We start from the raw sequence: 18,162 nt of genomic DNA, 5'->3' as shown, positions 1-18,162 counted from the left end.
AACAATTTGTTAGGAAATTAAAACGGGTTAGCTAACAAATTGCTCCCTTTCCCAATTCATCGCTAACCCGTTTTAAAACATAGTTATGATTATCTATTTAATGTATGAAAATATCTATATATATAGTTATGATTATTGTTGAGTAAGTTTTTGAAAGAGCCAGTGCATAGCCAGTGCATACGCACTAACCTACTTTCTATTCTTAATATTAAAGCTCCCACTAATGGTATTTTTCGAACTCTATTAAAATTTCACGCCATCTTCTATTAAAACGGAAATTTGTCCCCCTATTGAAAAGAGAAATTATAGCACTTCTAATTAAAACATGATTCTTTCTTTTATTAAAACGAGAATCACACTTCTAAATTAAGTCAATTATTAAAACCGGGTGTCTCCCCAATTAAAAATGGGTTTTAAAAACTTAAAAAAAATACTAACTAAAACGGAATCCTTTCCAGTTTCCAATTAAAAACGATTTGTTAGAAATTTTATATATGCATAGTTATAATTATTGAACAAGTTTTCAAAAGAGTCGGTACGTATGCATGGGCCTAATTTCTAGTATCTATGTAAAATTGTCTTGCTTTATAAGAGAAATATATTCACATCGTTTTACTTCCTATAATTCAATGGCGTTTGGGAGTTTAGTGGGTTGTGTACCGTACCCCTCTCCTGATAGGTGAGATTGCAAGTTTGAATCCCACCATGTGTGACCAATAGTTTATTGAAATAATAATAATAATAATCCCACCAAGTATTGGTTGAGATTTTTTTCTTTTGTATTATGTAATGGGCCTTTGGGCCAGGTGAGACTTTGGACTAGAGAAAGGGTATTGCTACGATGGATGGACCAAAGAACGAAAACAAGTCTTCATAGACAAGATGGAGGCAGTTGGCCTGGGTCTACTCAAATGGCGCATTGACGTGAGCTTTCAGGCTAAGATTTCCTCCGGAGTTGATGAGCCTTGGAACTAGGGTCCTTCAATAGTTCAATGTAACATGTCTTAACCCTCTAAATATTTAAAAATAAAAAAAATTCAATGGCCGACATTTTGATCATGAAAGGAGGAGAACTTTGGAGCAGATTTGTGTGCCAAGAAAAGTGTTGCGCTTCCCATGGGAGTGAAACAATGGTGGCCAAACAAGCCTCATCTTGTGCATAGGGTAGAAAACCAACATTCTACCTATTATAGATTTATAGTGTAACTTTGTACTACATTGTATCCTCTTTGCTAAATGTGAGTGCCATGTGTAAACTGTAAACTGTAAAAAAAATTCTATTTGCTTAATACAATTACCCTTTAGGAAAAATTAAAAATTAAAATAAGTACCGTGAATGTAACTATGCAAGAACTAAAAATAAAGACAATCAAATCAAACTTAGATCACCCTATGCTCGTGTTCGCACGGAGCAATTCTGTATAATTCTCCAGGAATAATTCAAACATTTTCAACCTTTTAGACGTTATATCTTTATCCCTTGAATTAGAAGTCAACGGAATAGAGTACCTTTTTTTATGAAAACGAATAATACGTCTTCATTTAGAAACCCTTTCAAATTGGATTTCACTTACTTGGAGATCATTTCCTCCTAGAAATTGACATTTCTAACTGGAAGGAAAAAATTTACGTTGTGTTAACTCAAATGGCCTCGACGCTATTTGGTGGTGGAAGTTCACCATATATATTGAAAGTGTTGCTTCATTGCTGCGACTTCATAGACTTTCAGTCCAAGCCTAACAATCACCTCCTTGAGTCCTTGGGCTGAAACTAGCTCAGCCAAACTAACTTGTTCTCGTACCAGTTGCTAATTACTAGGGGTCCAAGTCTATGTCTAGTTATGTCGCATGAACTTGATATAATTTTTCCCAACAAGAATTTTGTATGACAAGTGAGTGGATAATAATGGCTTAAGAGAAAATTTGCGATAACACTGATATCTCATTGTCACAGTAATCCAACTGTAAGGGGTAGGGGTGACTTCGGATCGGATCGGATCGGATTAACCTCCTTCGGAATTTTTCCAAATTTTTTTCGGAACCTAATATGCTAGCCAAATCCGATCCAATTTTTTTTTTGGATTCAAAATATATTTCCAATTTGAACTTTCGGAAATTTCGAATAACTCGAAATTTCAAATACTTGGTAAATTTTCAAAGATCTCTTTACTTTCAATTATTTTTGGAATATTATACCAATGTTCATTGTAGGAGAGAAAACCATATCCACAACACCAATGTACCAACAACAATACGCGACTTGTTTATCGAGAAAACCCATTTTCATTCAAACAAGTGATCCAAGAAAAAAATGAGAAAAAGAACCCGCAGCCTACCAATAGCAAGCATTGCATTCTCGTTGAGGTCCGGGTATTTGTAATGTTTCAATCTTTTTTCGTGTGTGGAAATTGAAAGCGTGAAGTGTCCGCGATAAATAATGGATTATGGTCTTGGACTCTAAGTAGCTTTACATAATATTCTATCTATCGGAATTTGGCTTTGGATTGGTCAGAAGTCATTGTATGACTCAATGACATTTTTTTCATATCATTGTTGTTATGGCACGATTGTAATGACGAAGAGAGTGGTCCAATTCAAGTGGGAAAGTAGCGGCTATGTTATGTTTTTGTTTTGTTTTTGGAAGTAAAAAACTAGAAAATGAATGAACGGTCGAGATCTAATCAAGTGGATAGTGAGAGAAGTATATATTTTCAGAATAAATTGGCAATAATATTGGAAATTTCGGATCGGATCGGATTTTAGAATTATATCCAAATCCGATCCAAATTTTTTTCGGAATTTTCGGAAATCGGAAAATCGGCCCATGAAAACTACACCCAGAGCCAGACCAATTTCGGGTCAAATTTTGGAAAAATCGGAAATTCAGCAAAAAGAGACACCCCTAGTAAGGGGAGTAGTTCACACATTCAACTCAATTAGTGGAATTGATCCTGGAGAGAAAAGTATATAAGGATTTTTTGAGAATACATGACACTTGACTAGAATTAAACAAACAACTCTCAAGGACAAAATTGTCGAAAAAATAACTCTAAAAGACATTATTATTATTATTTTTTTTTTTTCCGTGAACTCACAAGGACCGGATTTAGATGAAATGTTAAGTTTACTCTTGAGGCTTAAATAAAAACGGATCGGGTAAATAAAATGTCAAGTATACTCGATCTTAAATAATTAATGCCCAAATTTCGCATTTAAAGACCGGTGTATTTAGTATGAACAATTATTGTTCATACCTTTAAGCATAGTACAAAATATCCCGATATACCGCAATATTTGGGGATATCTATCCAGATTTCAAAGAAAGATATATAAATATCACGATATGTTTAGAGATATATACGACTGTAAATATCGGTGATATTTTGACGATATTTGTGATATTTGAGGATTTTTTGTGATATTTGAAGATATTTTGTGTATATAATAATTTTATTTAATGTTTACTATTATATTTCAAATAAATATAAATAATGCATCATGATATATCAATAAATATCTACAATATCTACGATATTTGTCGATATTTTGGATATATCCACGATATTTGCATGTGAAACAATGTCAAATATCCCCAAAGAGGAGGATATATCCACGATACATATCCATAAATTGAATATCGATAAATACCTATATCCTGATATTTTATACTATGCCTTTAAGTAGGTATGAACACTCATTGTTCATATATTAGTTATGAACAATGAGTGTTCATACCTATTGGAGCTATGAACAATGATCCAATAGGTATGAACATTGATCCAGTTATAAACATGGATTGTTCATGCCTATTTGGGAGTATGAAAAATCACTGTTCATACATCAACAGTGTTCATACATCAAACATGAATAATCATTGTTCATGACTACTTTGATTTCAAATATAGTATTGTTCATACTTGCGCATACATTGTTCATAGTCCTTGGATATGAACATTGACCTTTGGGTATGAACATTCGATGGGTATGAACATTGAATGTTCATAGTACACTAGATATGAACATTCAATGTTCATACCCTAATGAACAATCGATTTTTTTTTTGGTAAAGTAATGAACAATCGATTGAAACCTGGTGTCATGATAAATTTGAAGAAATAACTCGATCTTCGCTCTCCACTAAAAACGCAGTGCGCAGTGTAAAGTAGTTTCTGAGTTTGAAATTTTCTCTGCTTTAAATATAGCACGGATCAGAGGGGTTAAATTGGTATTTTAAAAAAATAGAAAATTTCACGGAAGAGTATAATTGGCATTTAAAAAAAGTAAAAGGGTCGGGGCAACTTATTTTGTCCTTGAGAGTTACTAAATTTGAAATTGTGGGTTAGTGGGTTACTAATTGCTAGAATTTGGTGTTGTAAGTTACTTTACAAAATTGGTGTCCTCTAGACTTCATTTTCTCCGAAATTGGGCCTTTAAACAAATAAAGTTTAGAAATACAGTTACATACTTATATGTGTATTTTGGTGGGGGTACGGTGTTAAGTATTTTAGGAAGAAACAAACAAATTATACGGTCCTAAGATCAACCAACCTACTCGCCTTTTCTAAACCATCACTCTCAGTGCACCCTGAGTAGGTGCTGACCATCAATTTTGGATGGCTAACAATTGAACCGAATCCCACATTCCGTGGCCTCGACATCCAACCAATGACGTGTATCAGGACGTACATTTGAGATGACTGACGGGTAGGATCATAAATACAGTACGTATATATGGTATTTAGGAATTGTCACATTCAAGAACAGGAACATATACAGGTATACATCCACCTTTTAAATTGAAATCTAGTGTTTACTAATACCATATATGTTGTAACTAAACAGTACTGTATATATATGGACTAGGCAGTTCAATGGTTAACTACTCATAATTTAAAACCGAACATAATTATTATTATTAAAATTGTGATGTTTAGGGTCGTGAGTCGTGACACATGACAGCGCATGTCACCATGTGTTTCCTTCTACTGTAAAGTCTTCAGGTTGTAGAAGTATTGTGCTTGGTTATCTCATAACTAGAATCTTTCCCTTTAGGTGGGATATAGGGGTTCAACCATGCAATGGTTGGTACACTTCACTATCCCTCATTTCTCCCTACCTTTCACACCAACAAGCCTCTATAATGAGTGGTCACAAGTGAAAATATTTCAATGCAAATATGACTTGTATAACTCACCAAAAAGAAAATTCGGAGCACAAGTATTCAACAACAATGACTAGCGTATTCTAAATATGTATACCAAACTCCAATAAGTCCCAGGATCTTCCAACTAAAGGGTCAAAAATAGGGATATTGGTCACTACTTAAAACACACACCACATGCATTCATGACATGATATTTCTTTGGTATACACACCATGATGTGCTACAGGCATATGAGGTCTGTGATGATCATAAGGTCTAAAATTCTACAGTATTCATCAGATTATTCCTTATCTATGTGAAAGAAAAATAAATTGTCTGAACTCTCAAGCATGGGTTAAATACGAACAATGTTGTCAGCCAGCTGGACTCCCTGGAGTCCTGGACACATTATAAATGTTTTTTCTTCATTTTGTTTATCTTATTTTTAATCATTTTCATTATTATTTTTTCTTTTGCTTAAGAGTGGAATGTATGGACTGGATCGGATGATTAAAGAAAATGAAACAGATAGCATAAATGCATTCAACTATGCGTCATTTGGAGGACTAGTTATTGCCTTATTGGTATGGTGGGCATTAATCATCTCCCCCTTGTACACATATATAACTCATGTTATATACTTATATATATACAAGTCCACATAAGAAATACTTATATATGGACTTATTGTACACCACATGCATTTTCTTGAGAAGATTATTTCATTGGGAATTTTTCCATGAGAAAATTTTCCAACCAATCAAACATAGCCTTAATTTCCTAATTTTTACATGTCTTGGTTATCATATCATTTCAATGTAGTAAGAGGGAATGATTAATCCCAAGGTTGTGTCGACTCTAGTCCGAAGGATTACCAATCTCAAAAGCTCTCACTGATGACCCAAACACTTCTATTTTGTACATGAAAACTTGTTTTCGCTCTTTAGAGATACAACACCCTATCTCTAATTCGAAGACTCGTTTGGCCCAAATGCCCATCACATAATTATACAAGAAAGAAGTAACATATTTTCACTAAAACAATATGGAAGTTTATAAAATTTGTATCATTGAAAACAACCTTTCAAATTAAGTCCTTGACATAATCAAAAACTACAAATAAGTTAGTGACACTCAGACTGTCAATATATAAGTTCCATCAGTGCTTCTACTAGCAGTATAGATTATAGAATACTCATGTATTATGTATTCCTCTCTCAATCCCTCTAATACAATTACCATCTTGCTATTGTGGCATGGCGGGTATTATCTGTAAGAAATTATAGATACCATTAACATATATATGATATGCATAGGCCCCAAAATCAGCTTGCACTCTTTCAATTCATTTTCATTTTTTATAGCATAAAAAAAAAAAAAAAGGTTCCTGAGGCACTAGTATATATAGCTTTCTAGTATACGAAAACGTGCATAGTATTCCTCATGTATTATTTATTTTCTATATATACATATATACATATAATAGGACCATTAACATCTGGCTTTTGGGTATTATCTGTAAGAAATTATAGATACCCAAAATGATGAAAGGACAAGGTCACATGAGCCTAACCAGATAATTCATGGGTCCCTACATATAAAGCTTCCCTCCTCTCTTTCCCTTTTTTTCCACTCTCAAAGTCTCAATGAATGAAGGAATGAAATAGAAAATAAAAAATCATCCAAGTCCCCCAAGTGTAGAGAAGCTTCATCAAGGCTGCTAACCAGACCAGTTACAGAAAAAACCCATGTCATCTCCCTATCTCTCTTCTCTCTATATATCTCCCTAAAGGTCAATCATATTAGCACTCTTTGAATCTCTCTCATGGCTTGTCTATTTGCAAGTCTATATCCTTTTAGTCAAAGAAGAAGGCACCAACCTTTATTGTGGTCTAAGATCTTTTGTGGTTCATTTTGAGGCTTATAGATAACCTCACTTACTTGTCAAGAAAAACTAGTGCAAGTTTAATTTCTCTTCACTTTTCATTTTAAAGTTGGTCATCTCATGGAATTCTTTCAAGGGGAGAGAGAGGTGTTGTGAAGATGAAGAAGTGGACATGATTGGAGATATGGATAAGCAGGTCCCATATTCTTCTTCTTCATCATCTTCTTCTCAATATAAAGGTAGTACTACTCAACAGCTTAACGGGCGATGGGGGGCACAGTTTTATGACAAGAACCGCGAGATATGGTTATCGGAACAAGAGGCTGCGAGGTGTAATTACGATGGAAGTAGTGGCAAGAAGATTGAGCTGAAGAAGAACGACGAAGAGGACAGCAGTAATAGGAGGGGAGAATCTGATGGTGGGGGTGGTGGTGGCGATGACGTTGTGTGCATTGAGAGAGAGCATATGTTCGATAAGGTGGTCACACCAAGTGATGTAGGTAAGCTTAATCGACTTGTTATACCTAAGCAGCATGCTGAGAAATACTTCCCACTGGACTCATCTTCAAATGAAAAGGGACTACTATTGAATTTTGAAGATCGAACTGGGAAACCGTGGCGCTTCCGATACTCTTACTGGAATAGTAGCCAGAGTTATGTAATGACTAAAGGATGGAGCAGGTTTGTGAAAGAGAAGAAGCTATATGCTGGTGACATTGTTTCCTTTCAAAGGGGTGCTGGTGAAACCGTCAAGGACAGATTATACATCGATTGGAGGCGCCGGTCTGATGTGCAAGATCCTGGGACATTACCGCCTTTACCACTCCTCCATCCTTTCTCTTTACCCAGGTCTGCACCGTGGGGAGGACTAATGATGCCACAGACCATGTCGATGCCTATGCCACCCAACGATGTGCTTTGGCAACGCCTCAACTATGAGCATAGTCTTAATCATCAACAAAGGACTAATTTCAGTGGTGTCCCTAATGGTTACAATGTAGTTAGCTCCGGATCAGGCCCAATTTTCTACCTAAGATCAGCAGCTTCACAACAGATTGGAGTAGTACAACCAGGTGGGGATGCACCAATGGTATTCAATTCTGTGCCTGTCGTCCATGGAAAGGCGTCGGCGAAGAGACTTAGGCTGTTTGGTGTTAACCTAGATTGCCCCACACCGGAAAACCCCGAATACCAATTTTTGGATTCGCCAACTATAAATCATCCTACAATGCCTTCTTTCCCTCCTCAAATTCCCCCTTCTATTCCACCTCTCCACTTAAGTCTCTATACCAGTGAATCATCACCGAGAGAACAGTCCGAATCGCCCAACACTTCTATGTCACTGGATTTGGATATGTAGAGTACACACAGGCCGGACTTATTTTGTCAGTGTCATGCCATTTTGCAATGGATGCATAATAAGAAGAATTGAAGAATGTTGGATGGGGTATCGAAGATTAGTACTCTTGGGGGTAGCTATTAATTTTACATTTTCAGTCAGTAGTTGGTGTTGCTGGTTAAAGCTTTAGGTTTTGTTAGGAGGTTGAGACAAGTCATGCAAGTACCTTTATATCAAAAACTATTATCTTTCAATTCGTGTACAATCTATACATAGAGAGAAACATCAACATAGAGTCACAAGTTCATTTTTCTCTTTGTCAAGATCCTTTCTCTCTCTCAATTTTCTAGATATAGAGACAGCTGATGGAGCTAAAACAAGACTGATGTTTCTTATTCTTTCTTTATTCATTGATATATTTTAATGCATGGGTAGGTTGTTGTTGCTGTCTCTTCTTAGCTGGACAGTTTGCAGGTGGTGCAGAGAAAAGCTGCAGGACTTCTAAAGGTCTGATTTATTCTTCTTCTTCTTCTTCTTGCCAGCTTGTTCTTATTTTTGTTTCTTGAATTGTTTTCTCCTCTCTCTTCTTCTTGTCTGGATTCCTTAAATGCAGAAGCTTTTTACACTAAGCTTAGCCACCTTTTTCAGAAGTTTTAAAAGTCAATATTTACTTTCTTTAATATCGTTGAGAAATTCAACTCTGGGTAACATTTATGTACTTACTTTTGGATATATTAGGTTGGAAGACAGTGATTATCATTGCAGATATTTCATATACATTTTCACTTATGTTTCACATTGTTCATATATTGTTGTACATGTAGGTGTTATATGATCTTGTACATTTCATTTTGGTACATACATGAGTTTATAAAAATGGTACATTTTATGCCCTAACATTAACTATTAATAGGCAACCTACTAGCAATTGGATATAAATAGAGATGGTTGAGTATTACTTTAATTGGTCGATTTACTAGCTAAAAATGTACTGGAGATTGGGTTTAAGGTTTTCTAGGATTAGCATCACTTAGGACTTCTTTGATCAGTTAGGATTTGGCCTATGCATATACAACTTAATCTAATTAACGAAATTAAATAGGATTCATGCATTTTTTAATTAACAGAAAGCTCATCTATATTTATTAACATTTGTTAGTTGCTTAATTTATTATCTAAACGAGTGGAAACGTTCATGTTTCAGTACTGACACTGCATTTCATTAATTCATGCTGTTTCATCAATTGTTTTCAATGGTACGGCACAGTGCTTTGCAGACCTTGTTAACAACATTAAGCTTCTTCAGTTTTTATTTTTTTGGCTGAGCTCAACTTGTTCTACATTTTGATGATTTGATATATGAGTACTGAGTAGGAATGCATCTCTATTAAAAAGCTTTTGTTTTATTAACTCATCTTTCAGCTGATATGAAAGTTTAGTCATATAACATATGCTAATCCTATCATTAAAATCTGGGTTAGTTAGACATACCCCACTACTAGTTCCAATTAGTGATACCCCCCTCCATTTTAACACCCCGTCTCCCCGTCTAAGTCAACACATCTTGACTGTTATCTCCGTGGTCAACTGTAGTGAAAATACCCCAATCCAACACTTAACAATTTCATCCAACACTTTCACTGCAGTTGTTGTTAAGTGTTGTTAGACATTACTAGTTCCAACTGTAGTGAAATTGTTAAGTGTTGGATTGGGGTATTTTCACTGCAGTTGACCACGGGGCGTGAAAATTTTGGGGGGGGGAGGGGGTTAAAATCTAGAAATTTAATAACCTCTCAGTGTTGCACTATACACTTACTGATTTTTGTATGAAACGTTTTAGTAAGACGTTTTGCTTAGCTTGGTTGAATTGATTAATTTGCCGTAGGCATTCTTAACTGGTATTCAACAATTCATTATGATGATTAGCTTAGTCTTTCAATGAACATTTCACATGTAGTTACTCAATGCTACAGTTTCATATTCGTTCTCCAACTAGCTAACTGAAATAAATATCATTCCCTACAGCATGATCTATGCCATGCCATGTGAATATATATAGCTAGTAAAGTTCCCTCTAGGGAATTCATGATATAACTATAGCTAGTAAAGTTTCGTCTAGAATTTTTTTTTATTATTACTTACTGAGTTACTAATCTCTGATCAGTGTAGATTCTTATTTCTATTGTGATACTTGTACTAGTGATTTTATGTTGCATCCTGCTGTGCTATAGTGTGCTTTCCCCTATTGATATGGAACAGTTCTCGTTGTCTGCAGGCAGTAGTGGTGTTTTCTTATTAAATTCTCTCTTATTATATGATTAATCACCAGGCGAGTATAGTAGTTTTAATTTTGTTAGAATCAATATATTATGGACATGCCCGACACTTATGTATGATGCATTGCTTTCATATTGCTCTAGGTCATTGTCGGATGTAGTTTTGTTACTCGAGATGAACAGGCTTATTTTTATTTTTATTATTTTTAGGTAAGTGAGCAGTATATATATTACCCTATTGATAATAAGATGATTACAAGTATCTGAATTTCCAGGGACACTCAGTTTTCAAATAATCTAAATAAAGTACATCGATTCAGAGGCCTCCCATATATACAGATTAACTATGGGGTTTCTCTTCATACATTCCCAAAACACTTTCAACTAGACTAGTACTTAATTTGTGTAGTAACCTCATACTGGTTTACGTATATTATGGTAGGATTATTGTATTTTTTGGCGAAATAATATCGATCATGCTAAGTTCGTGCAAGAGCTTCTGGTCTACATGGTGATCAAATTAGCTAGCTAGGCGTACCTACAAAGAGCCAGCTTGCATCTTATTCATGAAATTAAATTGATGTCATATGTCATTTCTGACTAAAGATGTATGTAGCAGCTTGATCTTAAAATTGTATATATGGAGATACTATTTTCAGCCAAAAACCTCATAAGCTATCAAATTAATATTTTGGACTAGGCTTACAGTTAGTTTAATTTTTTTGCCAGAGATAATTAGATGATTGAGCCTCAAGGTTGTGGATGGTTATAGTCTTATATAGATCTGTAAATGTCTTACTGACATCTTCAAGGATTTCTTGTGATTGTTATCTTCAAAAACTTTAAATTAACTATGTCTAGATGATTGCTAGGTCTTCTATTTCTCAGTCAATGTACAGTGCATGGAAGAAGTCCTAGGGTAATTTCTCATCAGCACTGATTATTTGGTGATTTCCTAGCGTGCACATAAGCCTAGCTAGGCCCAGTGGTTGTGCACCCCTACCACATATGGGAGCTAGGTTAATTAGTTCAAAATCCTGCGCATATACTCATATATATGGAGGCTTTAGAGTGAATTAGGCTTTTTGAATTGTCAAATATGTTAGAGCCAATGATGATGGCTCCGTGTTTATACCTTAACTTCGAGGGCAGCTAGTGTACGTACGTCCTTGTCATGTGATTGTGTAGGTCATATACTCATATATATGGAGGCGGTGTGGATGCTTATATTAGCTAGGTCGCAACGTCCCTCATTGATATGGATGTTAGGGCAGGTTTAGCTAGAGTAGTCAACAATGTCTCCCTGTTCAAATTTCGTACCTTTGAGGTGGATGAAGATAGTATTCAGCTAAAGTTGTAAAGGAAGAATGCTGATGGGGAGTAAGAGTTCAATGCATAAATTTCACTAGGCAGTAGATAATTTCAGTGAGATGCAATGCATATAAATTAAAATTTCCAACTTTTGAGAGAAAAATCACATATATATGAACGAACTAACCTATCAAAAGAACAATGATATAAAATATAAAAACCTTAATTAGAAACTAAAGATAAATACATGATTAAATCAATTCATTCAGAATTGGTTGTATTTTTTTCATTTTTTGTCGTACCTGTAGAGTGTCGATATATAAGTGCGTAGCCTTGATTTTTGTTTTACACAGATGAAGAAGTGTTTCACAGCAAGAGAGTTATGCAAGGACAACTAATGTAACTAACGCCTATAAAAATTTAGGGTGAAGTTTCTCCTAAAATCTTCAGGAATTCTGAAACTCTATATTAATTAGTTAAAAGGATGCGCATAGATAGATGAGTGTACGTTACCAATGTGTCCAACGGTTTCTTATAATCACCACATGACACATGACAATTCCCAATGCTTTTTAGGTTTAAGGTTTTAATTGGGAAGGATATTCGGAAAAAATTGTAGCAATGAGAAATTTCTCAAGCCACATTTTGTAAACTTTGTGTGAGTTTGGACTTTGGACTGTCAATTTCTTGAGGGAAATGTATCTGCACCGTTCATTTAGCATTTGATTTTCCCATAGCTGATTCAGTTACGTTTTGGATAAAATGATCGATCGACATGTTGACAAGTCATCTTCAAGAACAGATTCTAATTCGAAGCTCTCAATACAAGCTATATATATGGTTTGGGGGCCCCTAGTTTTTCTATAAAGATAGGGATGGCAGATCTTCTCTGCTGGGTTTCTAACACTCGCCTCTTACATTTATACAGCAGAGTTCATATTTAAATTTTAAAAATTCTTAAATATCTGTGTCAATTTGAAGTCTGGATGCTTTGCAATACATGTAGGGGTCGGTGTTGGTTCAAACCCTCCAATTAACCAGTGGACAATCTGTATTCTTCACGAAAAGTATCTTAATAAGCAGTCGTTTTAGCCATTCAGCTTTATACATGTGACTTGTTCCTTATTTTCTCTGATAATTATTGTGGATCAAACAAAACATCCAAATAGGCAAGAGCTTTCAAAAGATAACTGGAATAAATGATATTAACGAGTGATATATCAAGTTATTGTTGTGTTCTTTGGTTTATTTAGCACATCACACGTTCTGCTAATTTTATTAGGGTGTTCTACATATGATCCTGCCATCAAATTTTTCTATAAGAACCATCTGAGCTCAAAAATTCTATTGGAATTAATATGAACTGTACCTTCTGTTCACATATGCTCCTCACTATCTACCATATGCATTCCATTGAAATTGCTTTGCATGAAAGTAGATAGCCAATCTCCACCCAAGTTGAAAGGCCTTGCCTACTTTACCATGTCTGAAAGTAAGGCTAGTCTCCTTTAAAGCATTCATGGACAAGTAGCATGGTCCCTAACTAGCAAACCTACAAACAAAACCTTCTGTCTTTGATGCTCTTTTGCCTACTTCATTGACACTCATTTCAGCTCTTATACCTAGTAGGGGACCATAAACTTTAGTAATAAAGATAATTCATGCACATTATTATAAATTACTAATCTTTCTTTCTCTTTCACTTGACCAATCTCAAGTTACATTTCATTTAGAAAACAAGGTCTGTCCTTTTTAGGCAGCTGTAAATTGCTTTTTATTGGCTCAAATCTCAACAATGTATTTAGCAAACATTTTGGTAGGAAATTAAGTGCACGTACACAAGTTGATGACAATTCCCTACGAGTCCCCATACTAGACCAGAGGCTAATATAATTAAGCAATTCAAGCATTTGATAGCCTAGCTAGGGTCTGAGGGTCTCCCATGGAGAGTCGAACTTGTGACCTCCTTGAAAAGTGCAGTGCGCAATGAAGAGCTGTTGTTCGTGCAAATCGTGCACGTACATGCAATATGGGGCACGCCATGACAGTCTTTCTTCCGTACAAAAAAGAGCGGTAGGAGATACTAAGAAAGCTCTTTGTTTGTTTACAAGGTGAGGAAACACTTTTGGTCATGTTACGCACAAGAATGTACAAATTTTACATGTACTTTCATCCTGAAATTGATTCAAGTAGCTAGTGTATGAATGGAATAGGGAAATCAAGTTAGACCATTTAAATAGTTAATTACATGATCAACGCAGGGAGAGAAATGAAGAAACTAGGAATAGTACTCTTGGTATAACATGGGATGGTCTCATTAAAAACCAGAGCCGGCCTATCTAGCTAGTCTATAGAAAGCAAACAAGAAGAAGGTTTTGACAGAAATAAACCATAAAGAGAACATTTGAGAGAGGAGCTTACAATGGGCCAAATACCCAAGATGAAGTGGGTACACCATCTTTGGGCTTGAATTATATAAGTCAGGCCCATAATACTATGGGCCGAAAATGGGCTTTCTTGGCCCGTGGGCTAGAAGTATAAATAGATATGAGACGTAGGGTTTTTGTTGAGGGTTTTAGCAGTAGATAAAAAAGAGACTTCATCTCATTATCTCAATATCATTCACATGGATTCGTTTTCTTCACCTTCTCTTGGTGGCTCATCATCCTCGTCTTCACCTTCACCTGAAGCTTTTATGGACCAGCTCAAAACCCAACTTGCCCAAGCTTATGCTGAAGAGTTTCTTGAGGTAAAACTCTTTTAAAATAATAATAGTTATTGATGTTTGTTGTGGCATAATTATATTAAAATTCAAGTACAGAAATATAGCATTGCAATTGTGGAATTTTGTATATTTTGAAGTGGTAGAACTATTGACGTGTATTATGTAGTTCTAAGGAACATAACATTTGGAACTGGAAGTGTTTAGCATTGTAAAGCACTTGATTAATATTACATTAAGGGTATTCCGATAGACTAACAAGCTTTTATCGAGTACAGTTTTTACTTGGATAAATAACTATATTATCGAAAGCTCTCTCATTATTAGAAATTAGTGAAAGTTGTTTCCATACTAAGCTGAGTAGAAATGTTCTTTGGAACAAACTTTCATTTTTTTTTTCTACATGAGGTTGCTTCCCCTGCATTTAGATGGTTGTTTGTAGTAATTGGATACTTGGTAAATTTACAAGTTTAGTGTTCGTTCACACAACTGCGTAGATAGGGACGTAGTAGATGCAATTTTTCCTTGGATTCGTATGTACTGTATCATTTGGAGTAATTAGCCATTCAACAACAGTAATGTTAGTTGGAGCCTTTTAGGTAGGACTGATTATTTGGATGGAATGCTCAATATGCATGTTGTTATACTTAGTTAGGTTGAATTCTTCCTGTATCAGTACCTGATTCTAAGGCGCCTCATCTAAGAAATTAATTTTTGTGATTTCTATAGAGTTCTTATGTCCCAATTATGTTTTATTCCTTTACAGTTGTGTTTGCTGAACATAGTACTTAAACAGTTTGACAAGCACATTTTTGTTTGCGTTAGTGTGTGGCGTATGTGATGGTTAACAATCTGAAGACTAAATTTAGAATTTTCTATCGTTTTTTAAACAGAAGAAGTATTATTAATTTAAACAGAAGATGTTCTCATTGTCAAAATAAATAAGCAGATAAATTAATGATTATCAATGAAAAAAGGAGAGAAGTGTAATGCTTTTATACCAATATTATTTAGGATTAGGAAGTGGAATACATCCTCTAAATAGACTTCTAAATTGTAGTCAAACTCTTGAAACATGTAATGTGAAGATCCTAGCATTTAGCAGGATTGGTCTTGCTTGTTACAGTGGAAAAGATGACTGAGAAAATCTTAATAAAAAACAGTGTTTGGAGGAGTTTTAGGATCAAGCAATATACCAATCATGCAAAACCAAGAATTGCGTGGAGGGTGGAGGGTGGAGGGTGGAGATCATTATATCACCATATTAGTAGTTGACAGAACTACTTCCTTGACAATACTAGATACCATGTCCAATCTGGGAAAGTTTACATATAGTTTTTACCACTTTCATGACTTTATCTCTATGTTACATGGACACGCCATATTTTGCAATTAATCCGTTTTGGATACTTATCCATGTGACACGGACACATATTGTATGTGATATACCTCATTTTTTGATATTTTGCCATTTCAAACACTCTGTATCCGTGTCGGATAACGGACACGCAGTATCCGTGTATCCGTGTCAATGTAACGTTGCTTTATCTTTTGTTTGCAGATTAGGCCTTTAGTATTTATGCTGTATTGCTATTCCTATCTAATTTAACTCCTCAGGCATGATGGAAATAACATTCCATCAAATTCTTGCAGCCAGTGTTATAAATAAACTTTATAAATAGATAAACAAATCACAATCTGTTTCTTTCATACAGCTATGAATGTACCATGTTTTGCAGCCATGCCACAACTTTGCGGTGGTCATAGTATGTTGCAATTTATTAAGTCACATTCAGACCCTATACGAACATTGTTCTAGTGTAGATTTTACTCTAGTATTTTACTCTCATATATGTTCCATAGTATGTTGCAATTTATTAAGTCACATTCAGACCCTATATGAACACTGTTCTAGTGTAGATTTTACTCTCATATGTGTTCTATAATAAACCAAAAACTATCACTAGTTTGGACTAAATCTTAAATAAATAAATGCAAAATCTTTGTCATGCAGACTATACTGAGGTAAATGCTTTGAGAAGTGCATCACAAAGCCTGGGTCAAGCCTGAGTGGGAGCGAAAGTAGTTGCATTTCCAGGTGCGTCGATCGTTACATTGAAGCCACAGGTATCATTAGTCGTTCTCTGTTTCAAAATCAACGTTGATTCGTTGAACTATCTTCTTCATTGGAAGTTTTATTGAACTGTTACATCTCGCGTCAAGTTTAAATTGGAAGAAAATGTCGTAGGTTTTATTGGGGTTTTCCCAGTTGATGCTGTGATTCTTGCTTCTCTTTTGGATTTCTAATTTGTACTTTTTGAAGACGACCTATATAATGAACTTCTAAGGTATCCTATTACTGAGATGAATACCTAATTTAGAGCTCTTAAATTTGTACCTGTCTGGATATTCAGATTATTATTTTGTTGGACTCTAAAACTTGTTTGTGCTATAGTAATATGGATGCTTTATCATTGAAAAAAAATAGTAATATGGATGTCATTGTATTGAGAGGCAGGTTTAATTTTGTACTGGACAACGAAATTGTGTCAGTAACTTCAGTGTGCTCATTTGTCTCTATGTTATCATAAGCCTTATTCTATAGCTCCATATGGTTTTTTAATTCAGCTAGATAAAAAATTTCTGTGACTCTTTAGTATTTACACACCACTTTTCGTATGTTGTCTTCATTTTATTATCCTTCTAGAGCCTTCCATACAAAAATTTCTTCTCATATCCACGCTGGTTTTGGTGCTTGCATTTGCATACTTAGATACTGCACCAAATGCATGTTGTGTTGTGTTTCTGACATTTGAGGTTTAGGCGACTACAATTTCATGTCAGAACATAAATGTCATTAAATCATAATTGCTGCAATTTGGCAAGTGGATACTTTCCCGCCTCAGAATTCCGGTCATTCACGTAGCCTGATATTTGATGTGACGTATACCTAGAACTAATCCCAAACCAGTACCAGCACCTTTTGGAGCTCTTTCTTCCTTTCAGGAAGCTACCTACATTCCAATTCGTTCACACTGGGCACTTTGCTCATGATGATTTATTGACGGTCTTTAATGGAATTGCTGCACTGCTGTTCACTGAAAATTGGATAATTTCTGGATCCTCTGTAACTGCAAATTATTGAGAGATTTGTTTAGAACCTCAATGTTAGAGCCGCGTATCATTCAGAGCGATTTCTCCTCAACCTCATTGTGTAGATGCCTAGATGGCCTGAGTAGGAGCTTTGTTGGAAAAGGGTATCAACACTTTGTCTCTGCCATAATGTTTTGACTTGTGTCAAGGATGATGTGTCATATGCGTACAACTTCCACTGGTATATTCTTTACCAATTTCACTGTGAACGCCCATTAAACTTCTATGTAAAGTTGAGCTATAATAAGGATGGGCGGAGAACAGGGATCTTTTGCAATGTGTGTTTCTACATCTAAATTTGTTTTGATTTGGTAGCGAAGTTTCAACTGAACTT

At 35.2% G+C, this 18,162-nt stretch overlaps 2 protein-coding genes across 2 annotated transcripts; both read left to right on the top strand.

The window, feature by feature from the left end:
• The first annotated feature begins 6,760 nt into the window (after positions 1 to 6,760).
• LOC147496023 (B3 domain-containing protein Os03g0120900-like) lies at positions 6,761 to 8,689 on the top strand. Its single transcript, XM_086564805.1, has one exon. It carries the CDS (start codon positions 7,200 to 7,202, stop codon positions 8,385 to 8,387), a length of 1,188 nt encoding a protein of 395 aa, XP_086420931.1. The 5' UTR covers positions 6,761 to 7,199; the 3' UTR covers positions 8,388 to 8,689.
• Positions 8,690 to 14,509: 5,820 nt separating this feature from the next.
• On the top strand, positions 14,510 to 17,114 carry TIM13 (translocase of the inner mitochondrial membrane 13). The gene is made up of 2 exons (XM_086567203.1): positions 14,510 to 14,709; positions 16,698 to 17,114. Exons 1-2 carry the CDS (start codon positions 14,580 to 14,582, stop codon positions 16,838 to 16,840), a joined length of 273 nt encoding a protein of 90 aa, XP_086423329.1. The 5' UTR covers positions 14,510 to 14,579; the 3' UTR covers positions 16,841 to 17,114.
• Positions 17,115 to 18,162: the final 1,048 nt, after the last annotated feature.

The sequence above is a fragment of the Coptis chinensis genome, chromosome 6 (assembly GCF_015680905.1).
Source record: "Coptis chinensis isolate HL-2020 chromosome 6, ASM1568090v1, whole genome shotgun sequence".
Classification (NCBI taxonomy): Eukaryota; Viridiplantae; Streptophyta; class Magnoliopsida; order Ranunculales; family Ranunculaceae; genus Coptis; species Coptis chinensis.
This window is presented reverse-complemented; position numbering and strand designations above follow the sequence as displayed.

Coding starts and splice junctions, on each gene's coding strand:
- LOC147496023 (XM_086564805.1), top strand. CDS start 7,200: ATGATTGGAGATATGGATAAGCAGGTCCCATATTCTTCTTCTTCATCA.
- TIM13 (XM_086567203.1), top strand. CDS start 14,580: ATGGATTCGTTTTCTTCACCTTCTCTTGGTGGCTCATCATCCTCGTCT. Junction 14,710..16,697: donor AGAGTTTCTTGAGGTAAAAC/TCTTTTAAAATA, acceptor GCAGACTATACT/GAGGTAAATGCTTTGAGAAG.